General features: G+C 37.9%; 2 protein-coding genes across 2 annotated transcripts; both read right to left on the reverse strand.

The window, feature by feature from the left end:
• Positions 1 to 1,349: 1,349 nt before the first annotated feature.
• LOC113344548 lies at positions 1,350 to 1,885 on the reverse strand. The gene is made up of 2 exons (XM_026588501.1): positions 1,761 to 1,885; positions 1,350 to 1,652 (listed from the first exon to the last, which is right to left on the reverse strand). Exons 1-2 carry the CDS (start codon positions 1,864 to 1,866, stop codon positions 1,438 to 1,440), a joined length of 321 nt encoding a protein of 106 aa, XP_026444286.1. The 5' UTR covers positions 1,867 to 1,885; the 3' UTR covers positions 1,350 to 1,437.
• Positions 1,886 to 6,807: 4,922 nt separating this feature from the next.
• Positions 6,808 to 8,079, reverse strand: LOC113344728 (uncharacterized protein At2g39795, mitochondrial-like). Its single transcript, XM_026588663.1, has 3 exons — positions 7,734 to 8,079; positions 7,298 to 7,650; positions 6,808 to 7,216 (listed from the first exon to the last, which is right to left on the reverse strand). The coding sequence occupies exons 1-3, from the start codon at positions 7,998 to 8,000 to the stop codon at positions 7,057 to 7,059; spliced, it is 780 nt and encodes a 259-aa protein (XP_026444448.1). The 5' UTR covers positions 8,001 to 8,079; the 3' UTR covers positions 6,808 to 7,056.
• Between the last annotated feature and the right edge of the window lie 13,554 nt (positions 8,080 to 21,633).

Raw genomic sequence — 21,633 nt, forward strand, 5'->3', positions numbered from 1 at the left:
AACAATGCAATAAGATCTTTTACCCTTTTTTTTTTCTTTTTTCAGTCATGTATTTTATCGAACACTTGGTGCGACGTTTTGTTTAGAGGTTTATATCCCCTGATTCATTTGAGCTCCTTCAAACTACGTAATTACAGAAACCATAAGAAACCCAGAAAAGATCTATCACTTCAGAGAGAAATCAGTAAACAAGAACCCAAGATTCAGTAGAAACGCCAGAAAAATTAATTGATAGAACCCAAGATCTATCACCAGAAGAACCTACAATTAACATACTCAATCCCTAATTCAATATAGCAGAACAAACCCTAATAAAAAAATTAAAATGAAAACGAAGAACCCTAATCTGAGATAGCAGAAAAAGAAAAACAAAATTATTAGCAATTACAATAACAATGATGATGAAGAATTATACCTGATGATTTGGTAGCACTAACCAGGATATTATACCTGAAGATGATGATGATTCAAAAGGAAGCTTTTAGATGATATGAAACAGATCAAAAGATGAGATGAGGTGATGAAGGAGAATATCAGTTGAAGACGAAGGAGATATCAGATGAGGGCGATGATGGAGATCGGGTTTGGTTGCTTATCTCCCATCTCTCCTCTTGACGGAACAAACGAAGAAAATGAGAAAAGAAGAAATGTAATTTTTTGATATAATATCGAGGGCATTTTTGTCAATTTCTATGACTCAGGGGTAATAGGCACCGACTCAGGAGCATTTCCATGCCTGACTCTACAGGGACCGAGTCAGGGGTTAGGCACGACTCAGATGCCGAGTCAGATGTTATAAAAAATGCAAACCAAACAGTCTAAGTGCTGACTCGGTGCGAGTCAGGGGTTGACTCAGATCCAGACACCGAGTCAGCTGCAAACAAACAAGGTCTTAGGCATTCTTTGCCTGAATCAAATAAAGAGATTCTCCCAACGAATCAAAAAAAAAAAAACTATTAAAACTCATGGTGGATCAAAAAGTCTATGTTGCCAATTGGCAATAACCTCATCTACTGTTACCCCTTTCATACAAGGATGAGTATAAGATATATGTTAAAATGCCCATAGTTGGTAAAATGCCCAAAAGAAATTTACTTTCTGAATTGTGGAGATGGTGATTAAGGGGTAAGATCCATTGACAATGTTCCACTAACATTTTGATTTTATTCGCCAATTCTTTCCGGAAAACATATATTAATGTTGTTGCCAGTTCAATACTCGATGAAGTTTTCTTTTTTTCTTTTTTTTGTACTCGGAAAAGAAAAAGTTGCTAAAGAAACTCGATGAAGTTTCTACGGGTGTGTGTACCGCTAGGGAGATGTAGACATCGCAGATTTTCGTTTCCAAAATGAAGAAGAAAAAAGGAGATCATTTATTTAGTTACTAAAGAAAAAACCAGAGATCCATCAACAACGTACACAATACAGTGATTCCAAGCTAGAGATCCATCACACAACAGCACCTGGGATATGCAACATGATATCGATTAACATCTATCTTCTCCCCACCATTTGATGAAGATGCCATCATCTTACAATAGCCTCCAAGATAACCAAGTGGTTGGCATCTCGCACGACAGTCATCATTATTACCACAACTACCAAAGTCGCATTGTTGAGTATTAGGTGTTAATCTTGCTACTGCTGCTGCTCCTGCATCATCGTGTAAGCATCGTCCACCCAGTAGTTAGTTGATCGTTATTAACTTAAAAATAAGGTTTAAGTACATTTAAGATTCCAATCGAAAGTATATATACTAACCAGTAATTGGTCTTGCGGATCCCTCGGCAGAGTATGAAAAACCCAGAAGAAGCAAGCATAAACTGAGAGCCACAACCAGCTGTGTAATAAATCTGGAAATCTTCATTAATACTGAGATTCTGGTGTTGGGATATGTATATCACTGCCAATAGTCAGGATGAAAATATTTATAGGGGCTTCTCAGGTTCACACTTAATGTGTTGCGCATTAACTTCTTAAGATTTTCAGGATCTGAAAGATATCAAAATACTTATTACTACTAATTATATTCCGCGGTGCATGCAATTTCAGGGGGGACTTTACTCTGACTTCAGACAGTAAAACTCCGGGGATGATACGCTAACCGCAGGTTGAATTCCCGCGGTCCATCCCGCAACACACAAAAATTGGGGTCTCTTTTGACCGGCGGATTTGCAGGGGATGGGTTAACGGTGGGATCCACCCCCTCTCTCTCACGATACACATGTAGATAAGAAGTCGACGATATAGTTCATGCAAAGAACACAAAACTGATCAGCATTTGGGAAAAATGAAGTTAGAAACTGAAAGTTGCAGACCTTGATGAATAGTTGAATTGAAGATAAGATATACGTATATAACTCATACAGACCACTGGGTTCTTCCGTCCATAATTAAAAATAGGAATCTCGGCGCCGAAACCAGTAGTTGTCACGTTTATGTATATTAAAACGTGAAGCGGGAAAAAAATACAAACAACGCATACCACAACATACACCTACCATTAAACCAAAAAGTTTTAACTTTGGCGTCGTCCACTGTGAGCAAAAGTATATGCTCAACTTTGGATGTTCTTAAAAGTTTCTGCCTTGCAACATGTATATATACTGCAAAAGCTCTCAATATCCTAAGAAACTAAGCAGACATGGCCAACAAAACCTCTTTCTTAACCTTCTTTAATACTACCCTTTGGCTGGATTCCGCAACCAATCTCTCAATAATTGATCTCGATACCAGTTATTTCCTACGTATTGATGCATCAATACACTAGTGGAAAATGGAAGTTACGCCACTGCCAAGACAAGAGGTAATATCATCAAAAACGACTGTGTTCACCAGTTGGAATCTAAGAGCGGTTTTTTCCAAAACGACTGTGTCTCACAGAAGTTGATATCTTTAAAAATAAGACTTCCTCTGACAGTCAATTGATAATACTGCATTCACAGTGGTTTCTAAAGTTTTAAATTAGAAAATATAAAAGTTGATTGCCAGTTTTGAGAAATAGTTTTTATGGGTTGTATACTTTTTAAAAGTCTAATTCAGCTGATCCCAGTCTGACTAGCTAGCTTTCATCTGACTGGCTGAAATTTGAAATTCATTAAAATTTATAAAATATGATTCACAACTTATTTCTAACTGACATAAAAGTTGAAATTCACTAAACTGAACTTTAATAGATGTTCATTTGATAACAAGACATTCACCATTCAATCCAAATTATGTTTACAAAAGTAACTCGATTTACATTAATCGAGCTGACATTTAGGTCAAAAACCACAAAAAGTTTTACACAGGTACTGAATTCACACCATTCTAAATTATAATTATACTTGAGCATTCTTAAAAGCTAATTTTCTCACAATCACTGAAATCCAACCTACGGATATTAGAAGAAAAAAAACTAAAACCAACAAAAAGATAAAGTGAGCTCCCCAACTAAATGGAATATTATCCTGCAGAAAAAATAAGTTTGGCGTTAGAGGTTTAATAAAAAAAGTCCTAACAGCATAGTATGACCTAAAATATTCTTAACCACTTCAATTTCAACACCACTGTTGACCTCTTACAGACAAGTGCACGTTGAAGGAACCAAAAATTTGCAACAAGCACTACATCCATTCACAACTAACGGATTATGTAAAAAACAACACACAAGAAGGTGTATAGATGTGCTTACTGCAAGTACAAAGGATCGCATAAAAATACAAAAAAAAACATACGGAGATGAAAACAAATTAACTTTGATGCGCAATTTAGTACCTGACCTAATGCTTGCAAGAAAATTGCACGGAGTGCTCCTTCTGCCAAGTCTAAAGGAAGATCTCTCCAGCAGTTAGGAACACAAATACTAATGTCAAGCAATTTGACTTGTTAATAAATGTACAGAAAACTAACTGGCTCTGACAAGCTGGGGTAACGCGATCCCCACAAGATCATTATACAAGGACTTCAAGATCATAGGAGGTGGTTGATCAAGCCCCTCTTCAAAAACAGATGGGTTCAATGCTTGTTTATACAAAGCATCATATACCATGTTTGTCTCACGAAAACTATTAACAAACAAAAAACATTGAAAGAACTTGACAAGGTTATGAATGTCAAGCAAAATACCTCTCAGGTACCAAGGTGGGGAGGAACCTGAGTTACAAAAAGAAACAGTGGAAGACGAGTTACTATCAACAATAAGATGAAAAATATGATGCTTTAGAGCAAGAACAAGGCCGTCATTAATATACTAGAGCTCAGCAATTGTAGACGAGTTCGAAAAAAAAGATGGTGGGCAAAGGCAGCTGCAGAAGAACCAGATGAATGTCGTATTACACCACCTGCTCCTGCAAAAATAGAGTAAAACGATGAAGCTCCGTCACAGTTCAACTTATTAAAAGGAAAAGGGGGACATTTCCAGTTTAAGTGAGCAACAATCTTTAGATTAACTTTCCTGAGTTTCTGTTTTTCAACCAAAAACCACTACTCTTAAGCCTAATTGTAAGCTAAATCAACAACCTGGTCAGCACTAAAAACAAAATTCCAAAAAAGGTGATTATTTCTAGCTATCCATATATTCCAAAGAATATAAGGATAAAAACAAGACCACGGAAAACCATTACAAGTATAAGTGTTGTAAGCATTCAAGCATAGAAAAGATAAAAATAAGAAAAATTGAAGCATTCAGTCGAGAGATATTACCTGATCTCCATCCAATACCCGTCGACAACTAAAGATGTTGAAGAAATAAGGTTGATTCGTGGATGCAGCAAACACATATGGATCTTCATAAGCATTCACCTTTAGGCCGAATCTCCTGGGAGATTCTAATACAAGATGCAAATGCTTTCTAGTCTCATCAGTGCAATAAAAAAATTGGGTAGCTTGAGAAGCATGGATGAAGGGTTCGTCAACTTCTTTAGATCTTCTCTAAACATTTCGAAGTTGACGAACCTCGAGTTTGTCTCTGCATCCACAGATGATCCGGTTTCTTTCTCTTCGACCTTGACCCAGTCACAGAGAAATCTTCATAATCGAGTTCAAGTATCTTTTTCACAATGCCAAAGTAAGAAGTATCATCTCCCACCAAGTTGGTATCTTTGGCGCTTGCTCTAAAGCTGGTGAAGGCATCCATGGCCACTCCACTATTTTGTGTAGTCATATACTGCTCTGCCTCTGCTGTATAAAACATATTACCATTCACCGAATACGCTCTGCAGGAAACTGTCTTAAATGAAGGACTATGTCCACTGGATCAGCCCATTATCCTAAGGTCCAGTCCATCTAAGTCAACTAACATTATCTAACGGTCATCTGAGTCAACTAACAATCAACGTCTATTATAAGTCAAGTCCACTGGTCAATGTCAAAAGGGTCACTGAGTCAAATCGGGTCAAGGGTCTAACTCAGGACAAGTCAAGGAAAATCGGTGAGTCGGCTCAGTCCACAAGACTGATTCAGGTTATACAAACCAATGCCCTTGCACAGGCCAAACTCTAAACTTTACAGTCCAAAATCCTTTTCTAGACTTCACTTTAAACAATCACAACAATACAATCCTTAAATTAAACTTCATTATCGAATTATAAATAAAACTACAGCCTACCTGCAGTTCAGCATATCCAAGCTTTAAATCAAACACTAACAGCAATCAACACCAAACTCAACTACAGTCACTTGCAGGTCTAACTAACAACTCAACCTCAACCAAATCTCATACTTCATTCCCCACTGTGTGTATCTACTCAGCTCAATCTAGGTTTTTAACATCTTGTTCACCTCTAGTACCTTTCCAATACACACTCTTGTCTGCCATCATCCACATACTAGCATCCAACTCCAATTTACACACCCTGACTCAAACTGAACTTCAACAACATCATTATCATTACAGACAGTTCGTATCATCATCTCTTTTAGCTATAACTTCTCCACCTGCAGTTCATCAGCATCTGTAATACCTCACCAACTCCAGTTATGCAACTCTTGTTACAAACACATTATTCTCAGTTCATTCATAACACCACCATTTCGATAACTCCGCACCTCATCTCAACACAATCAAATAAAACACAACAACACCATCACCACCATACTGTCCATACCCATCCACAACCTGAACATCACTAACTTTATCTACATCTGAAATTCCTCCTTTCCTGTAATTTCTATTCATATCTACAATTACATCTCAGCATAATACAATATCTGAGAAACACCATCAACTACCACAACCTTATAATCATGTATACACCCATCTGAAAGTCTACAATCAATCCTCTGAGTATCCTTCTCAATCCTAATTCATTAACAACTTCCTAAACTCACAATGAAAATGAATACACGACTTAGGATATTAGAAAAGTATATTTTTGGTTTTTTGCTATTACATGTCCATTAGATCCAGAAATTTAAATCCAAGGGCTAATTAACCAAAAAAAACTGGTACAAAAATATGCTTATTTTTGAGTTTCCAATATTTGAAACTTTCTGCGCATAGTAGACCGAGTCTTATAGCGTAGGAACACAGGATTCACAGCGTGTGAAATGTCAACATTAGTTAAATGGGGATAAATCAACTACTACATGAAGTGTGAACCACTAAAAACATGCATTTGACCAGATTCACCAAATTAACAAGAAGGATGGTCATATTATTTCAGCATCAACAATGACACCAGAGTAATTAATAAACTGTTGAGAATATGCAACTTAAGATCTTACAATTAATAAGCATTTGACAATTCTATTCTTGTAAGCCGGTTTTTAAGACTAGTTAGGACCGACTTGGCATAGCTTTCAACCACGCATTTCCAAACAAACGAGAAAAGAAGCACAATCTTGTTACCAAATTTTTAACTAAAAAGTTGATCACTTGTTTACTCAGTAAAAGAAAAAACAGTACCAGTTTACCACAATAATTTCATAAACCGTCCATGGAACCAGAAGTAACACAAAAGCAGTAACTCAAATCACAACCTTGTTTTCAAAATTTAACTCAAAATATGATTTGTTTACTCAGTGAAAAGAGAATATATCTATAAGAGAACACACAGTAGTCCGTATTCAAGCTTTACTTGGCGACGAAAGCCTTCAATTCCTTCAACCAATTCAAGTATTCCCTACTGTCTTTGTTGATCATATACTCATGTAAGAAGTTGGTGGTCTTGGGTTTGATCCCTCTGATCTCCAAATACTTGTGGAAAGCTTTCTGCAGGTTCTCATCCAATTCCCTGTAAAACAAAACACCATAAAAACCAACATCGCAAAACAAGAAAACATCAACAGCATATATCATTCAATCAGATACTTACGCAAAGTCAGGTCCCTCATAAGGAATCAACTCTCCAGAAGCATTTGGTTGCTTCACAGTCATACTGTCAATCGAAATCTCATCTGGATATGCCATAACACTGAACTCCAACGTCGGTCCGCTTCCTTTCGAGACAGTTACAACCAATGGAACACTAGACTGAGGACTACTCACACCACCCTCAGCTTGATCATCATCTTCATGATCAACCTCTCCATCCTCACCAGTAACAAGATTATTCATGTGAACTATAACTTTGATATCCTCACCTTGGTATTCTCTGGTTAATGTTATGGTTTGCTCTCCTGGGTTATCTTCAATCTTAAAAGGAAACCCACCTGGTGCTTCTACAACCTACAAAAAGAAAAAAGAAAATGGTTACAGAGTTTTGTCAAACAGGTAGGGTGCATTGTTTGGTTTCTTATAAGCCAACATACCTCATGATCATCAGATTCCAGAGCACATTGGATTTCATTATCAAGGAAACTCAGAAGACTTATATCAGAACTCGGTTTCTTCTTAGCTTGCGAAGAGAAATTAAGAGCTGGAATTGCAGCCCTCGGAAACATCTTTCTGCTGCTGATACAGCTCTTCAAAGGGGTAGTAAAGATGGAAGAGCTGTAATTTTTTTGATGAACTGTTCTATTTGATAGTTGGATTAATGAAGATGCAGCCTTCTTGATGATTCTACTCAAAGTCGCCATTTTTGATACTTTTCTCAGAGCTCTCTGCTTTCTCTGTTTCTTATTTTCTTTCCTAGTCGTTTAGTCTAGGGTTTTTGTTTCTGAAGAAATTTGGGCCCAATAACTAACTTGATGGGCTGGGCTAGAAACTGCATGACACTGGCATTTTATATGAACTATGATTTTGGGCATACTCAATTCTTATTAGGCATACAAAACAATAATCCTAACATGGATGACCTTTTAAGGGGTACCCTATGGGTAGTTCAATTACCTATATACCCTTAATACAAAAATCTAAAATCAGTTTTCTAAAAAATTACAATCAGTTTCCCTTAACATCTCTTCTTCTTCATCTTCTAGTCGAACTCTTTCCCTCCCGCGAAAAAAAATATTCATCACCGTGATTAATTGTCGATTCGTAAATCCCACTACTAGCATGCAGAAGAACTCCTCAATCCTCATAGAAACTACACCTCCGCCATTTTCACTACGCCATTGAAGACCAGTACCACCATTTGTAATACTGGCAACAGTACTACTAATCTATTCCGAACAACTTTAATTCCAACTCATGATCACTTCTCTGCTCAAGCTACAAAGATACCCAAACCTCATGACGATTTTTTGGGAGCTATTAAGTCTGAATTCGAAGAGGTTTGTTCAATTTTAACTCATAGGCCACTGTATTTTTTTCTCTTTGCATGGATAAATTTAATATAATTACCCTTGTCTTAACCGTCGACTGAACATTCGATTGTTTTGTTTTAATATACAGGTCTTGAAGCCACCAAGAGACTTTCCTTTCAAGATTGTGGATAATGTATGCCAGGTGACAAATGTGACATTTACAAGACAATATGAAGGAGAGGAGATTAAAGTTAAAGTTGGGGAGCCTCGTCACCTTGATTGTTTTCCTGATACAGGAGTATCGTAGAAAGTTACGTGAAGATTACCTTCACAACAGAGGAGTCGTACTTAAGCTAGAAGAGTGTCTAGAAAGGCACTAGAAGTTGGTCGACAATTTGCTTGATTAACAAGTCTTTGAGGTTTCCTAACTTAGATAGGGTTCCTAGTTTAGTTGAGTTCTAAAAACTCATAGTTTATTTAATTTCAAGTAAGTTTAAACTCCTATAAAAGGAAGAGAATTCTAGATAAGAGAGGCAGAGAAAAACGAGAGAGAGGCAGTCATAGTTTTGGTTTGTAATAGATTTTTTCTTTCAAAGAAATAGAAGAAGAAGAAGTTAGAATAATCAATCGTGTTCTTTTCTTTGTATTCTGTTAATTTTATTTGTGTTCTTCCCAACTTCCTACTAAACAACACTGGCTCTAGGTACCCTTGATCGATTATGTATGAAATGGTAATTGAGCCACGTTCTGACTTCTAGGGTTAGTTGTGGTGCATGGTCTTAACACATGAACAGTATACGGGATCAGGGGAAGCAACTGTTGTTCTACCATACACAAGAAAACCTAGAGGAAGTACTAAAACCAATATGGAAAGTGAAGATGATAAGAATCCTAAACTAACAGACAAGGACGAGTTTGCTAAACTTGAACGTAAGGTACAAGATTTAGCAGATACCCTTATTGCGTTCATAAAAGCAAGTGTTGTCAAGTCATAACCTAAACATAGAAAAAACGAACAAGGGGAGAAAAAGAATATTTAAAGGAAGATGATGAGGAAAGCATCATCCGAAGAAGAAGACGAAGTAGTAAAAAAAAATCCATATGGAAGTCTTACAGTTGAGTTTAAACTTGAGATTTCTGATTATGATGAAGTCATGGAAGATGGAAAACTTGATGGTTGGTTAGATAAGTTGGAGACATATTTCACAGTACATCAACTAGTGGAGTCTTAGAAGATCAGTTTTACAAGTTTGAAATTATCGAGTCATGCTTCAACTTGGTGGAAGTCTTACAAGAAGAGGTATGACATAGAACTTAAGACATGGCTACAATTTAAGGAGCTCATGAAGATACACTTTTATCATGTAGGGTACTTGGAAGAGAGATGGTATAAGTGAAAACACCTTCTACAACGGTGCCAGCAAAGTGTCCAAGATTACACAACATAATTCTACAATTAAGCTTTATCTTTGGATGTAGATATTAATAGTGATGAGACTTTTCGAAAGTATAATGGTGGACTTGCAGATTATATACGAAGGAAGTTGAAACTTTTTGGTGTACAAGACATTGAAGATGCTATAAACAAAGATGTAGCTATTGAAAAGAAGTCTAAAGGTGTTAAAGGACCATACAACAAGAGAGTTGCTACTAGAGGAGAAGACAAGACTCATAGAATGGTTAAGGCAGGTAAAAACAAGTCTCTATCAGCTGAAAGAGAAGAAAAGGTGTGTGAACATTGCAGGAAGAAAGGTCACATAAAAGACATCTGTTGGGTTCTATATCCACATCTTAAACCCACGAAACTACGTGAGTCTAATGAGTCTAATGATTTTTAAGAAAAGTACTATGCTAGAAGAAGTTGTTGATGCTGAAACAATCTTTGAAATAGATCATCCTGATCGAAAGCTTATGTTAATGACAAGGCTTACAGACACAGAACTAATGAATCTTCGTGAAGAATTATTTCATGTTAAGATACAAGTAAAACAAAGCATCGTTGAGGCTATCATTGACTCAGGTAATCAAAAGAATTTAATCTCAGAAAAGCTCGTGGAATAAATGGGATTTTCAACCACTGCACATCCAAAACCTTACCCATTGGGATGGAAACAGAAGGATACTGAACTTCAGGTAACAGCACAATGTCGATTCAAATTTGCTATCACTGATAAGTTTATTGATGAAGTTGTATGTGATGTGCCATTGGATGTAACACAAGTGATATTTGGAAATCTATATTTATGGGAACGGGATGTTGTTCTCTATCATAAGGAACGTGTTTATTTGTTCAAAAAAGATGGGAAATAATTTCGAATTCAGGCTAGTAAAAAGCAGCTACCCATTAAAATGGTTACCACAAACCAAGTTAAGAGGTTGATCAATATATGCTTGTGGTATGTTCATATTAATACTAGTCAGACTTGTGAATACAGAAGAAAGCAAAGTAACATTACATACTACACTTTCCAACAGATAAGAAAGTGAAGTAAGTTCACTAAAGAAGAAGTTTGAGGATTTATTTCAAGAAGAAGCTATCATACCACCTAAAAGAAGTGTACATCATGAGATTACACTTATTGGAGACACTTCCTTACCAAACTTGGAATTATACAGAACCTCTATGACCGAGTTGGAGGAAATTAAGAGACAAGTACAAGAATTATTTGAACAAAGGGTAATAGTGCCAAGTTGCTCTCCTTGTGGCTCTCCAGTTCTACTTGTACCAAAGAAGGGTGGAGGGATGGAGAATGTGTGTGGATTACAGGGCTCTAAATAAGATAACTATCAAGAATAAGTATATGTTACCAAGGATTGATGATCTTCTTGATCGATTAGGAGATGCAATATACATCACCAAACTCGATCTCAAGTCTGGATATCATCAAGTGCGGATTAAATAATAAGAAACTTGGAAAACTGCATTCAAAACTCTACAAGGATTATTCGAATGGTTCGTTATGCCCTTTGGATTATGCAATGCACCAGATACTTTCATGCGACTTATGAATGAGGTATTACGGACTTTCATTGATGATTTTGTTATCATATACTTGGACGATGATATCTTGATTTTTAACAGGACATGGGAAGAGCATTTGATACATGTATCCAAAGTGTTGTCTGTATTAAGAGAAAATTCCTACGGTTGAATGAAAAGAAATGTGAATTTGGGAGGAAAGAATTAGTTTTTCTTGGATTCATGATTGGACAAGGAAAGATTAAGGTCGACCCACGATTTACGTAAATTTATACGACATTTCTCTCAAATTGCAGCTCCCTTACATGAGTTAATGGCAGGCCTCGAGGAGGGTATAAAAATTAGCGCAATGAAACGGGGGCCTACAGTAATACCGCAAGTGCACGGTCGTCGGTTGTAGCTCGTGCAAGTACGGGTCGATCCACAGAGATCGGGTGTGTTTTGTAGTGTTCTAGCTATTTGGGTTCCTAAATTGCTATTGGGCTATGAAGCCTTTTTGGCTTCAATTGGGCTTAATGGGTTTGTTTCAATAAAATGAACTGAGTTTGGGCTCAGTTAGTCTTTGAAGTGCAAATGGGCTTTGGCCTTAAACTTAGGCTTTTGATTAAGCCCACAGTTGACTGAATTGGGCTTTTAACCTTAACCTAAACTGGGCTTTGAGCCTTAATGAAATGGGCCTCAGTGAACTAAACCTTGGGCTTTTGTTTTGGAATTGCACTGGGCCTTGGGCTTTGAACCTTTGGTTTCAAAGAACTGGATTGGGCTCAGCTAGCTTTGGAAGGCAGCAGCAGTAGCAAGACTGCACAGCAGAAGGGCAGCAGCAGCAGAAGAAGTGGCAGCAGCACAAGTGAGCAGCAACAGCAGGGCAGCAGCAAGAGATGGCAGCAGCAGAATGCACAAGCAATAAGAAGCAGCAACACTGCAGGGCAGAGGCAAGTGCACAGCAAGGCCAAGGAAGGCAGCAGCAACAGAGTTGCAGCAAGCCAAGTGCAGTAACAAGAAAAGAAGTAGCACAAGCAAGGAAGAAAATGCAGACAAAATGAACATGGAAGTGAAAGTAAAACAGTGGCAGAAACAAAGAACAAAGCAAGTGAACCAAGGCCTAAGGCCAAGGGCAGGGGTGATAAAGAAACTGAAATGAAGCAATACTAAGGCAAGAATACAGGCATTCCTATAGAATGGGAAGAGAACTAGCTTGCTATGAGCACTAGTTTCTCCCAATGCTCAATCAACACTGCAACCTAAGCATACAACAAGAATGGCAAGAAAATCAGCTTGCTATGAGCACTGATTTCTTCCATTGCACAATCACATCAAAGCTTCAAATGTATCTAGCCTAGCATTCCATCAAATGTGACAGCAAATTTAAACATAACAGGAACATTACATGGCAGTGAGCAACAACACATGTTAACAGGACAAATGTAACAGGAATGAATTGGAAATCAAAACATGAAATTAAACATGCACATTAACATGATACATTTAACAGGATATGAAAGTCTAACATGAACTTTAACAAAATTGAACTAACAGGAGACTAACACAACTGTGAACTGAAATTAAGCAGAAACTCAAAATTGTAACAGGAGACTAAGCAGGAGACTAACACAACTGAAATTAAACTGAAATTAAGCAGGAGACTAACACAACTGTGAACTGAATTAACAAGATATTATAACACTCAAAATTGAACTGTGGACTAAAGTTGAACTGAAATTAACATGACATGAAAGTCCTGGATGTTGGCTACTCCAAGCATAGTTTCTACAACAATCCCACACCCATATATATACCCACAGACAATTAGGGTTCTACCCATTTTCACCCAAAAATCCCCAAACTGACAGAGCTAGGGTTGGTGATTACTCACCTAATTTGATGTAGCCACATCAAATTGAGCTCGACCCATTACTCTATTTGTCCTTCTCTACCTCTCCATGTCTTCAATTGCTTCTCACTTTCGACCTAATTTACCAATTTTGCACGCTAGGGTTTCTGATAGAGAACGTGCAAAAATTGAGAAAATAGGTGGCTAAGGAGAAGGGAAACAGATGGTATTGGTTACTTTGAGTGATAGGGTGATGATGGTGGAGGTGTGGTGGTGGCAGTGAGTTGGTGAAGAAGGTGGTGGTGTATGGTGGTTTCTGCAGAGGAGTGGGTGGAGGAGAGGCTCGATGGTTTGGGAGAGACGGGGGGTGTCTGGTTAGGTGGTAGGGTTCGGTTGCTAGGGTGTTAGGCGGCTTCATCAAATTGGATGAACAGCGAGGATGAGCCGTGGGATGTGGAGCTGGTAGGTAGATCGGACGGTGATGCGGAGACAAGCGATGAGCGACCGTTGGATGAGGAGATACAACGAAACGAACGATGCTAGATTAGGTTAGGTGCTGTAGTGTAAGGCGGAGATATCAAACTTCGATGCACAGCAAGGGAGCGACCGTTGGATTCAACTACCATCTAATCTGAAGGCTTGGAATTTCAGCGCTGTGGTGCTCGGCGGAGACTTCAGATTTTGATGCTCTATGAAGGAGCGACCGTCGGATGCTTCTGAGAACTGATCTGATGGCTGAGAACGGAGGCGCTTTTGTGTGTAGAAAATGAGGTTGTGCGCACCATTCTTCGCGGCTTCCTTGCGTAATTTCTCCCGGCTTTTCACTACTTTTCTGCTCTTTTCGCTCCGCGACTCATCCGAACTTTATTTATTACCTAAAAATGCAAAATTAATTAATAAAAATATTTATTCTTGAAAACAATGAAAATACAGAATATGGGATAAAATGTAGAATTAATGCATAAAAGATGAGTTAAAATGCCAACAAAAAGGGATAAATATATACAATATTTGGCACTCATCAAATACCCCCAAACCTGAATTTTACTTGTCCTCAAGTAAAACAAAACTAAGGAAATCCTAACTATACCACTGTCGCTGGTCTCTCGAATGCATTTAGCGTATGCACTAAGCCTTTTAAACCACTAAGTGTCCCTAGTGGACGAGTTGAAGTCTCGTGAAGGTTTACCAGAGGTGTGCCTACAAAACCTAAGGACAAAATATAAGCTCATATTCCATCAAACGTGACATGTGCAAAACAGTTAAGCTCACAGCAAAATGGAGATGTCAATCTAGCTATCGAAGGCACAATCCTAGCACTGATAACAAATAAGGACATGTGATAAGAGTGTAAAGTGTATCTACACATGTGTAAAGAAAGATCTGAAGTCATGACTACTAATCACCAAGAGATAGTTTCTCAGGTTAAGAACTGAGGTCGAAATCTAGCTAGCTGTCCGGACTTTACGAGAATTGTGAATGAGTTGGAGGTATTTCACAATTACTCGCGTTGTACATCAATGGCATACACCCTTCCTTGCTTATTACAATGAAACAACAAAAGATGACTATTTACATGACTCTTATTTACATTGACTATTCTCTTTTTATTTTTGGAACAAGAGATGATGGAATTGATAAATACTTGATTTTTTTGTATTTTTCTGATATTTTTTTTTTTTTTTTTTTGAACAAGGAAACACTTTTGATACATATACAAAAGGAAACAAAAATTACATGACACTTTGCAAGAGGTAGCCCTTTTTGATGCACCCAGTTAAATTCGATGGTTGTCTTTCTTAATGTAACCTCCATCTTCTATCCCAACCAACCAAAGAACAAGCTAGTCAAGTTTCGTTCAGTATTCTAAAGTGATTGGCAATCGTAACTTCCTATCCAACACCTTGAAGATCGAGGTCATACATGTATTGGTAGATCGTGCGCGTGCAAATTTCTTATCACTATGTGAATTGTGCTAGAATCAGGGTGCCTAAATATCTAGACTAAGACTCCTAATAAAAATACATATTTGCACAAGAGTCAACATTTCAAGGTAAATGAGCTCCATTTTTTATGATTTTTTTCAATTTTTTAATTTTTTTTGAATTTTGATTTTTTTAATTTTTTTTGGAATTTTTCAATTTTTTCAAAAAGAAGAAGGAGTTTGTTTTTAATTATAGCATATTATCGTGGCATCTACTCTATACCCCCAAACCTAAACTAAACATTGTCCTCAATGTTTCAAAATATGGAAAGAATTAAAATGCAACATATGGAAAGGGACATGCTGAGTAGAGTAAAAGGAGAGAGAATACCCGATTTCGGCGAAAGCAGAATTAAAACTCCGTTATTCAAGGCAAAAATCCAACATATTTCAGCCGAGATCATATTGGATTAGCAAAATATATACAAAAGGAACAAAAGGGTTTTTAAGAAATTTTAGCTACTGGATTATATACAACAAATTCACCATACACTAACAATCTAAAGAGTTGAGGATCAACCCAAAAGACGAAGTGTAGAGACAAAGGAAGTTTCAAAACACTAAAATTGGACTTAAATGGGAAGGAGAGTGAAAAACCGAATGAATCACCCCTAAACCTAAATTGTTCAACAGGTTTACTTTTAAGCACAAAATCTTTTAATTTTAAGGGTTCAGGATTCAAAAGGTCTAACTCATAATGGACTGTTTTCGGGATGGGCAAACATGCAATTTCCAACTGTGGCTCTTTAAAAGTGTTATATTTCGAAGCAAAATAGTCCAAGAGGACTTGGGAAGCACACAGTTCCAATCCTAGATTAGGAATTTTCAGAAAAATTGGTTTTACAATATTGGCACAAACCAAATCTAGGTTGGGTGGAGGGCCACCAAATTGTGACTTAGGTAGAAGAATAGGCATATCATTATCAATCAAATCAAAATCTTCTAACTCATCTACACATGTCACATCATGCTCACAATTATCAATCAGATTGGCAAGATTACAATCAGAATTATCAACATCATCAACAGATTTATTCTCGTGTATCGGCACATCAGGGGAAACATCACATGGAATACTAGAAGAAACATCATGCATTAAGGTCGGGGCAGAGAAGCCTAATGTATTTGAACCCAAAGGTTCCATAACATTTTCAGTATAGACATGTTCTTCTAACATAACATCATAATCATCATCATCATCATGATAGGCATTTTGCAATCTAGGATAATTTTCAATCCTAAGGTCGGAGCTATTACAAGAATAAAACTCTAATTCATGAGGGTGACTCATATCATGTGGTGTTGTTCCTGTTTCCCTAACGGATTCCCATTGATGGGTTTTCTCTGCAATCTCGGCTAAAAAATTCCATGCATCATCCACAGATTTATCAATAAACTCACCATTACACATAGACTCAACCATGGTTCGAGATTTAAAGTCTAGTCCCTCATAGAGGATGACGACAAGTCTCCACTTCTCAATTCCATGATGCGGACATTCACTCAACAAATCATTAAAACGTTCAAAATAATGAAAAACAGTTTCCTCATCCAATTGGACAAAACAATTGATATTTTGACGAATAGCGATGGTCCTATGATGTGGAAAATTTTTTTGGAAAAATTGATTAGTGAGTTGTTCCCAAGTGGTGATTGATTGTGGTCTCAAACCGTAAAACCATGTTTTGGCCCTTTCTTTTAAAGAAAATGTAAACAAACGCAATTTCAGAGAGTCTTCGGACAAATGATCAGGTTGCATAGTCCGACAAATTTGTTCAAACTCTCTTACATGAGTATAGGGGTTCTCAGAATCGAACCCTCGAAATATAGGAAGTATTTGTATCATGTTTGCATTTATTTTAAAAGGGTTATTGGTTTGAGGTAACACAATACATGATAATGGAATTTTTATTGACGGATACATGTATTCATGGAGAGCATGAGGTTGGTCCATTTTGAAATGACACAAAGCCCACTATTTGGTTTTAAATGGGAAAATTTTGGTTTTGATGGGATAAAAGAAAAAGAAAATTTGGTTTTGAAATGGGAGAAAAATAAAACTTTTGGTTTAAAATGGGAGAAAGGAAAAAATTTGGTTTAAAATGGGAGAAAAGTAAAAATTTTGGGGTTTTTTTTTTTTTTTTTTTTTAAAAAACAGGAAAAAAAAGTAAAGTTAAATATTTTTTTTTTTTTAAAAAAAAAAAAAAAGAAAATAAAATTAAGAAAATAAAATTTGGTTTTTAAAATTGGGAGCAAGCCCACTGTTTGTCCTCTAATGGAATGGAATGAAGGCTGCGGCCTACGAAAATCCAAGTTTTAATTTTGAAAGTTTAAGTTGGCCCAGTTGGTTAAGGCCCGACGTTTGTTTTAAAACTTTGGTTTCGAGGTCCACTCTTGAGTGGCAGCAAGTCCACAATCAGTTATAAGCTCAGCTGGGTTTAAACCCAGAGTCCAAAATACAAGTCCAATGGAAGAATTTAAACAAGCCCACACAAAATAAATACAAGCCCACAAATTAAACAACAAGCCCACAAATAAATTATTACAAACCCAAAATAGAAAAATAAAAAGCCCAAAAAATTGGGTTAATTATTACAAGCCCACAATTAAAAATTTGGAAGCCCACAGGTTGGGTTCTCTCAATGGAATGGGTTTAGGCTTACCTTTTTAGCACAGCCCAGCTGCTCTGATATTGTTGCAAAAACCCAGTTGGGTTTTGGTTCTTTTCCTTGGTGGCGTCCCAGCAGAGGAAAAACAGGCTCAGATTAGCAGGTCCAACAGCAAATGAAGTGAAGCAGATGCAGATGCAAATACTATGCAGTGAAATACAAAATAGCTAAGAAAAACACAGATAAAACACAGCACCAATCCCCGGCAGCGGCGCCAAAAACTTGATAGTCCCCGGCAGCGGCGCCAAAAACTTGGCAGGCCTCGAGGAGGGTATAAAAATTAGCGCAATGAAACGGGGGCTTACAGTAATACCGCAAGTGCACGGTCGTCGGTTGTAGCTCGTGCAAGTACGGGTCGATCCACAGAGATCGGGTGTGTTTTGTAGTGTTCTAGCTATTTGGGTTCCTAAATTGCTATTGGGCTATGAAGCCTTTTTGGCTTCAATTGGGCTTAATGGGTTTGTTTCAATAAAATGAACTGAGTTTGGGCTCAGTTAGTCTTTGAAGTGCAAATGGGCTTTGGCCTTAAACTTAGGCTTTTGATTAAGCCCACAGTTGACTGAATTGGGCTTTTAACCTTAACCTAAACTGGGCTTTGAGCCTTAATGAAATGGGCCTCAGTGAACTAAACCTTGGGCTTTTGTTTTGGAATTGCACTGGGCCTTGGGCTTTGAACCTTTGGTTTCAAAGAACTGGATTGGGCTCAGCTAGCTTTGGAAGGCAGCAGCAGTAGCAAGACTGCACAGCAGAAGGGCAGCAGCAGCAGAAGAAGTGGCAGCAGCACAAGTGAGCAGCAACAGCAGGGCAGCTGCAAGGGAAGCAGCACAGCAACAGCAACAGGGTTGCTGCAGCAGCAAGAGATGGCAGCAGCAGAATGCACAAGCAATAAGAAGCAGCAACACTGCAGGGCAGAGGCAAGTGCACAGCAAGGCCAAGGAAGGCAGCAGCAACAGAGTTGCAGCAAGCCAAGTGCAGTAACAAGAAAAGAAGTAGCACAAGCAAGGAAGAAAATGCAGACAAAATGAACATGGAAGTGAAAGTAAAACAGTGGCAGAAACAAAGAACAAAGCAAGTGAACCAAGGCCTAAGGCCAAGGGCAGGGGTGATAAAGAAACTGAAATGAAGCAATACTAAGGCAAGAATACAGGCATTCCTATAGAATGGGAAGAGAACTAGCTTGCTATGAGCACTAGTTTCTCCCAATGCTCAATCAACACTGCAACCTAAGCATACAACAAGAATGGCAAGAAAATCAGCTTGCTATGAGCACTGATTTCTTCCATTGCACAATCACATCAAAGCTTCAAATGTATCTAGCCTAGCATTCCATCAAATGTGACAGCAAATTTAAACATAACAGGAACATTACATGGCAGTGAGCAACAACACATGTTAACAGGACAAATGTAACAGGAATGAATTGGAAATCAAAACATGAAATTAAACATGCACATTAACATGATACATTTAACAGGATATGAAAGTCTAACATGAACTTTAACAAAATTGAACTAACAGGAGACTAACACAACTGTGAACTGAAATTAAGCAGAAACTCAAAATTGTAACAGGAGACTAAGCAGGAGACTAACACAACTGAAATTAAACTGAAATTAAGCAGGAGACTAACACAACTGTGAACTGAATTAACAAGATATTATAACACTCAAAATTGAACTGTGGACTAAAGTTGAACTGAAATTAACAGGACATGAAAGTCCTGGATGTTGGCTACTCCAAGCATAGTTTCTACAACAATCCCACACCCATATATATACCCACAGACAATTAGGGTTCTACCCATTTTCACCCAAAAATCCCCAAACTGACAGAGCTAGGGTTGGTGATTACTCACCTAATTTGATGTAGCCACATCAAATTGAGCTCGACCCATTACTCTATTTGTCCTTCTCTACCTCTCCATGTCTTCAATTGCTTCTCACTTTCGACCTAATTTACCAATTTTGCACGCTAGGGTTTCTGATAGAGAACGTGCAAAAATTGAGAAAATAGGTGGCTAAGGAGAAGGGAAACAGATGGTATTGGTTACTTTGAGTGATAGGGTGATGATGGTGGAGGTGTGGTGGTGGCAGTGAGTTGGTGAAGAAGGTGGTGGTGTATGGTGGTTTCTGCAGAGGAGTGGGTGGAGGAGAGGCTCGATGGTTTGGGAGAGACGGGGGGTGTCTGGTTAGGTGGTAGGGTTCGGTTGCTAGGGTGTTAGGCGGCTTCATCAAATTGGATGAACAGCGAGGATGAGCCGTGGGATGTGGAACTGGAGGTAGATCGGACGGTGATGCGGAGACAAGCGATGAGCGACCGTTGGATGAGGAGATACAACGAAACGAACGGTGCTAGATTAGGTTAGGTGCTGTAGTGTAAGGCGGAGATATCAAACTTCGATGCACAGCAAGGGAGCGACCGTTGGATTCAACTACCATCTAATCTGAAGGCTTGGAATTTCAGCGCTGTGGTGCTCAGTGGAGACTTCAGATTTTGATGCTCTATGAAGGAGCGACCGTCGGATGCTTCTGAGAACTGATCTGATGGCTGAGAACGGAGGCGCTTTTGTGTGTAGAAAATGAGGTTGTGCGCACCATTCTTCGCGGCTTCCTTGCGTAATTTCTCCCGGCTTTTCACTACTTTTCTGCTCTTTTCGCTCCGCGACTCATCCGAACTTTATTTATTACCTAAAAATGCAAAATTAATTAATAAAAATATTTATTCTTGAAAACAATGAAAATACAGAATATGGGATAAAATGTAGAATTAATGCATAAAAGATGAGTTAAAATGCCAACAAAAAGGGATAAATATATACAATATTTGGCACTCATCAGTTAACCAAAGGTAATATTGTATTCAAATTGGATCCAAGGCATGAAGCTACTTTTTAATTAGTAAAGAAGAAGATTTCAGAAGCACCAGTTCTGACATTACCCAATTTGCAGAGGCCTTTTGAAAAGGAGACGGATGCATCGAAATATGCTTTAGGGGAAGTATTATTACAAGAGGGAAAGCCAGTAGCGTATCATTCAGAGATGTTCACCGGTCCAGTTCAAAAAGAATTATATGTCATGCATCAAGCTATGAAACATTGGAGGCCTTATCTGCTAGGAAAACAAGTTATGGTTCATACTGACCATAAACATTTACAAAATCTCCAAACTCAATCGAAGTTACAACAGGCTCGATATATGAAATTGGCATCTTACTTGGAGCAGTTTGGTATTCACATCAAATACAAACAAGGAGTGACAAATGAGTTAGATGATATGTTATCGAGGACACCTTCTAGTATGGATCTGGTAGTAGCAATGTAGACTCAACCATTATTGCCAAGTAGTTATGCTCAAAAATATGAGGGAGATGAAGATTTTGGAGAAGAATATAGGAAATTAAAAAAATGTAATTTAAGTGGATGGTTTAATATACAATGGTAGATCTCTGTGCATACCATGCTATGAAGATAAAATGCACTGGATTAGAGAAGCACATACTTCTCGTGTGGCTGGTCTTCGTATGAAGAATACGTTGCTTAATTTGAAGCGATATATGTATTG

This window comes from Papaver somniferum, unplaced genomic scaffold (genome assembly GCF_003573695.1).
Source record: "Papaver somniferum cultivar HN1 unplaced genomic scaffold, ASM357369v1 unplaced-scaffold_79, whole genome shotgun sequence".
NCBI classification, from domain to species: domain Eukaryota; kingdom Viridiplantae; phylum Streptophyta; class Magnoliopsida; order Ranunculales; family Papaveraceae; genus Papaver; species Papaver somniferum.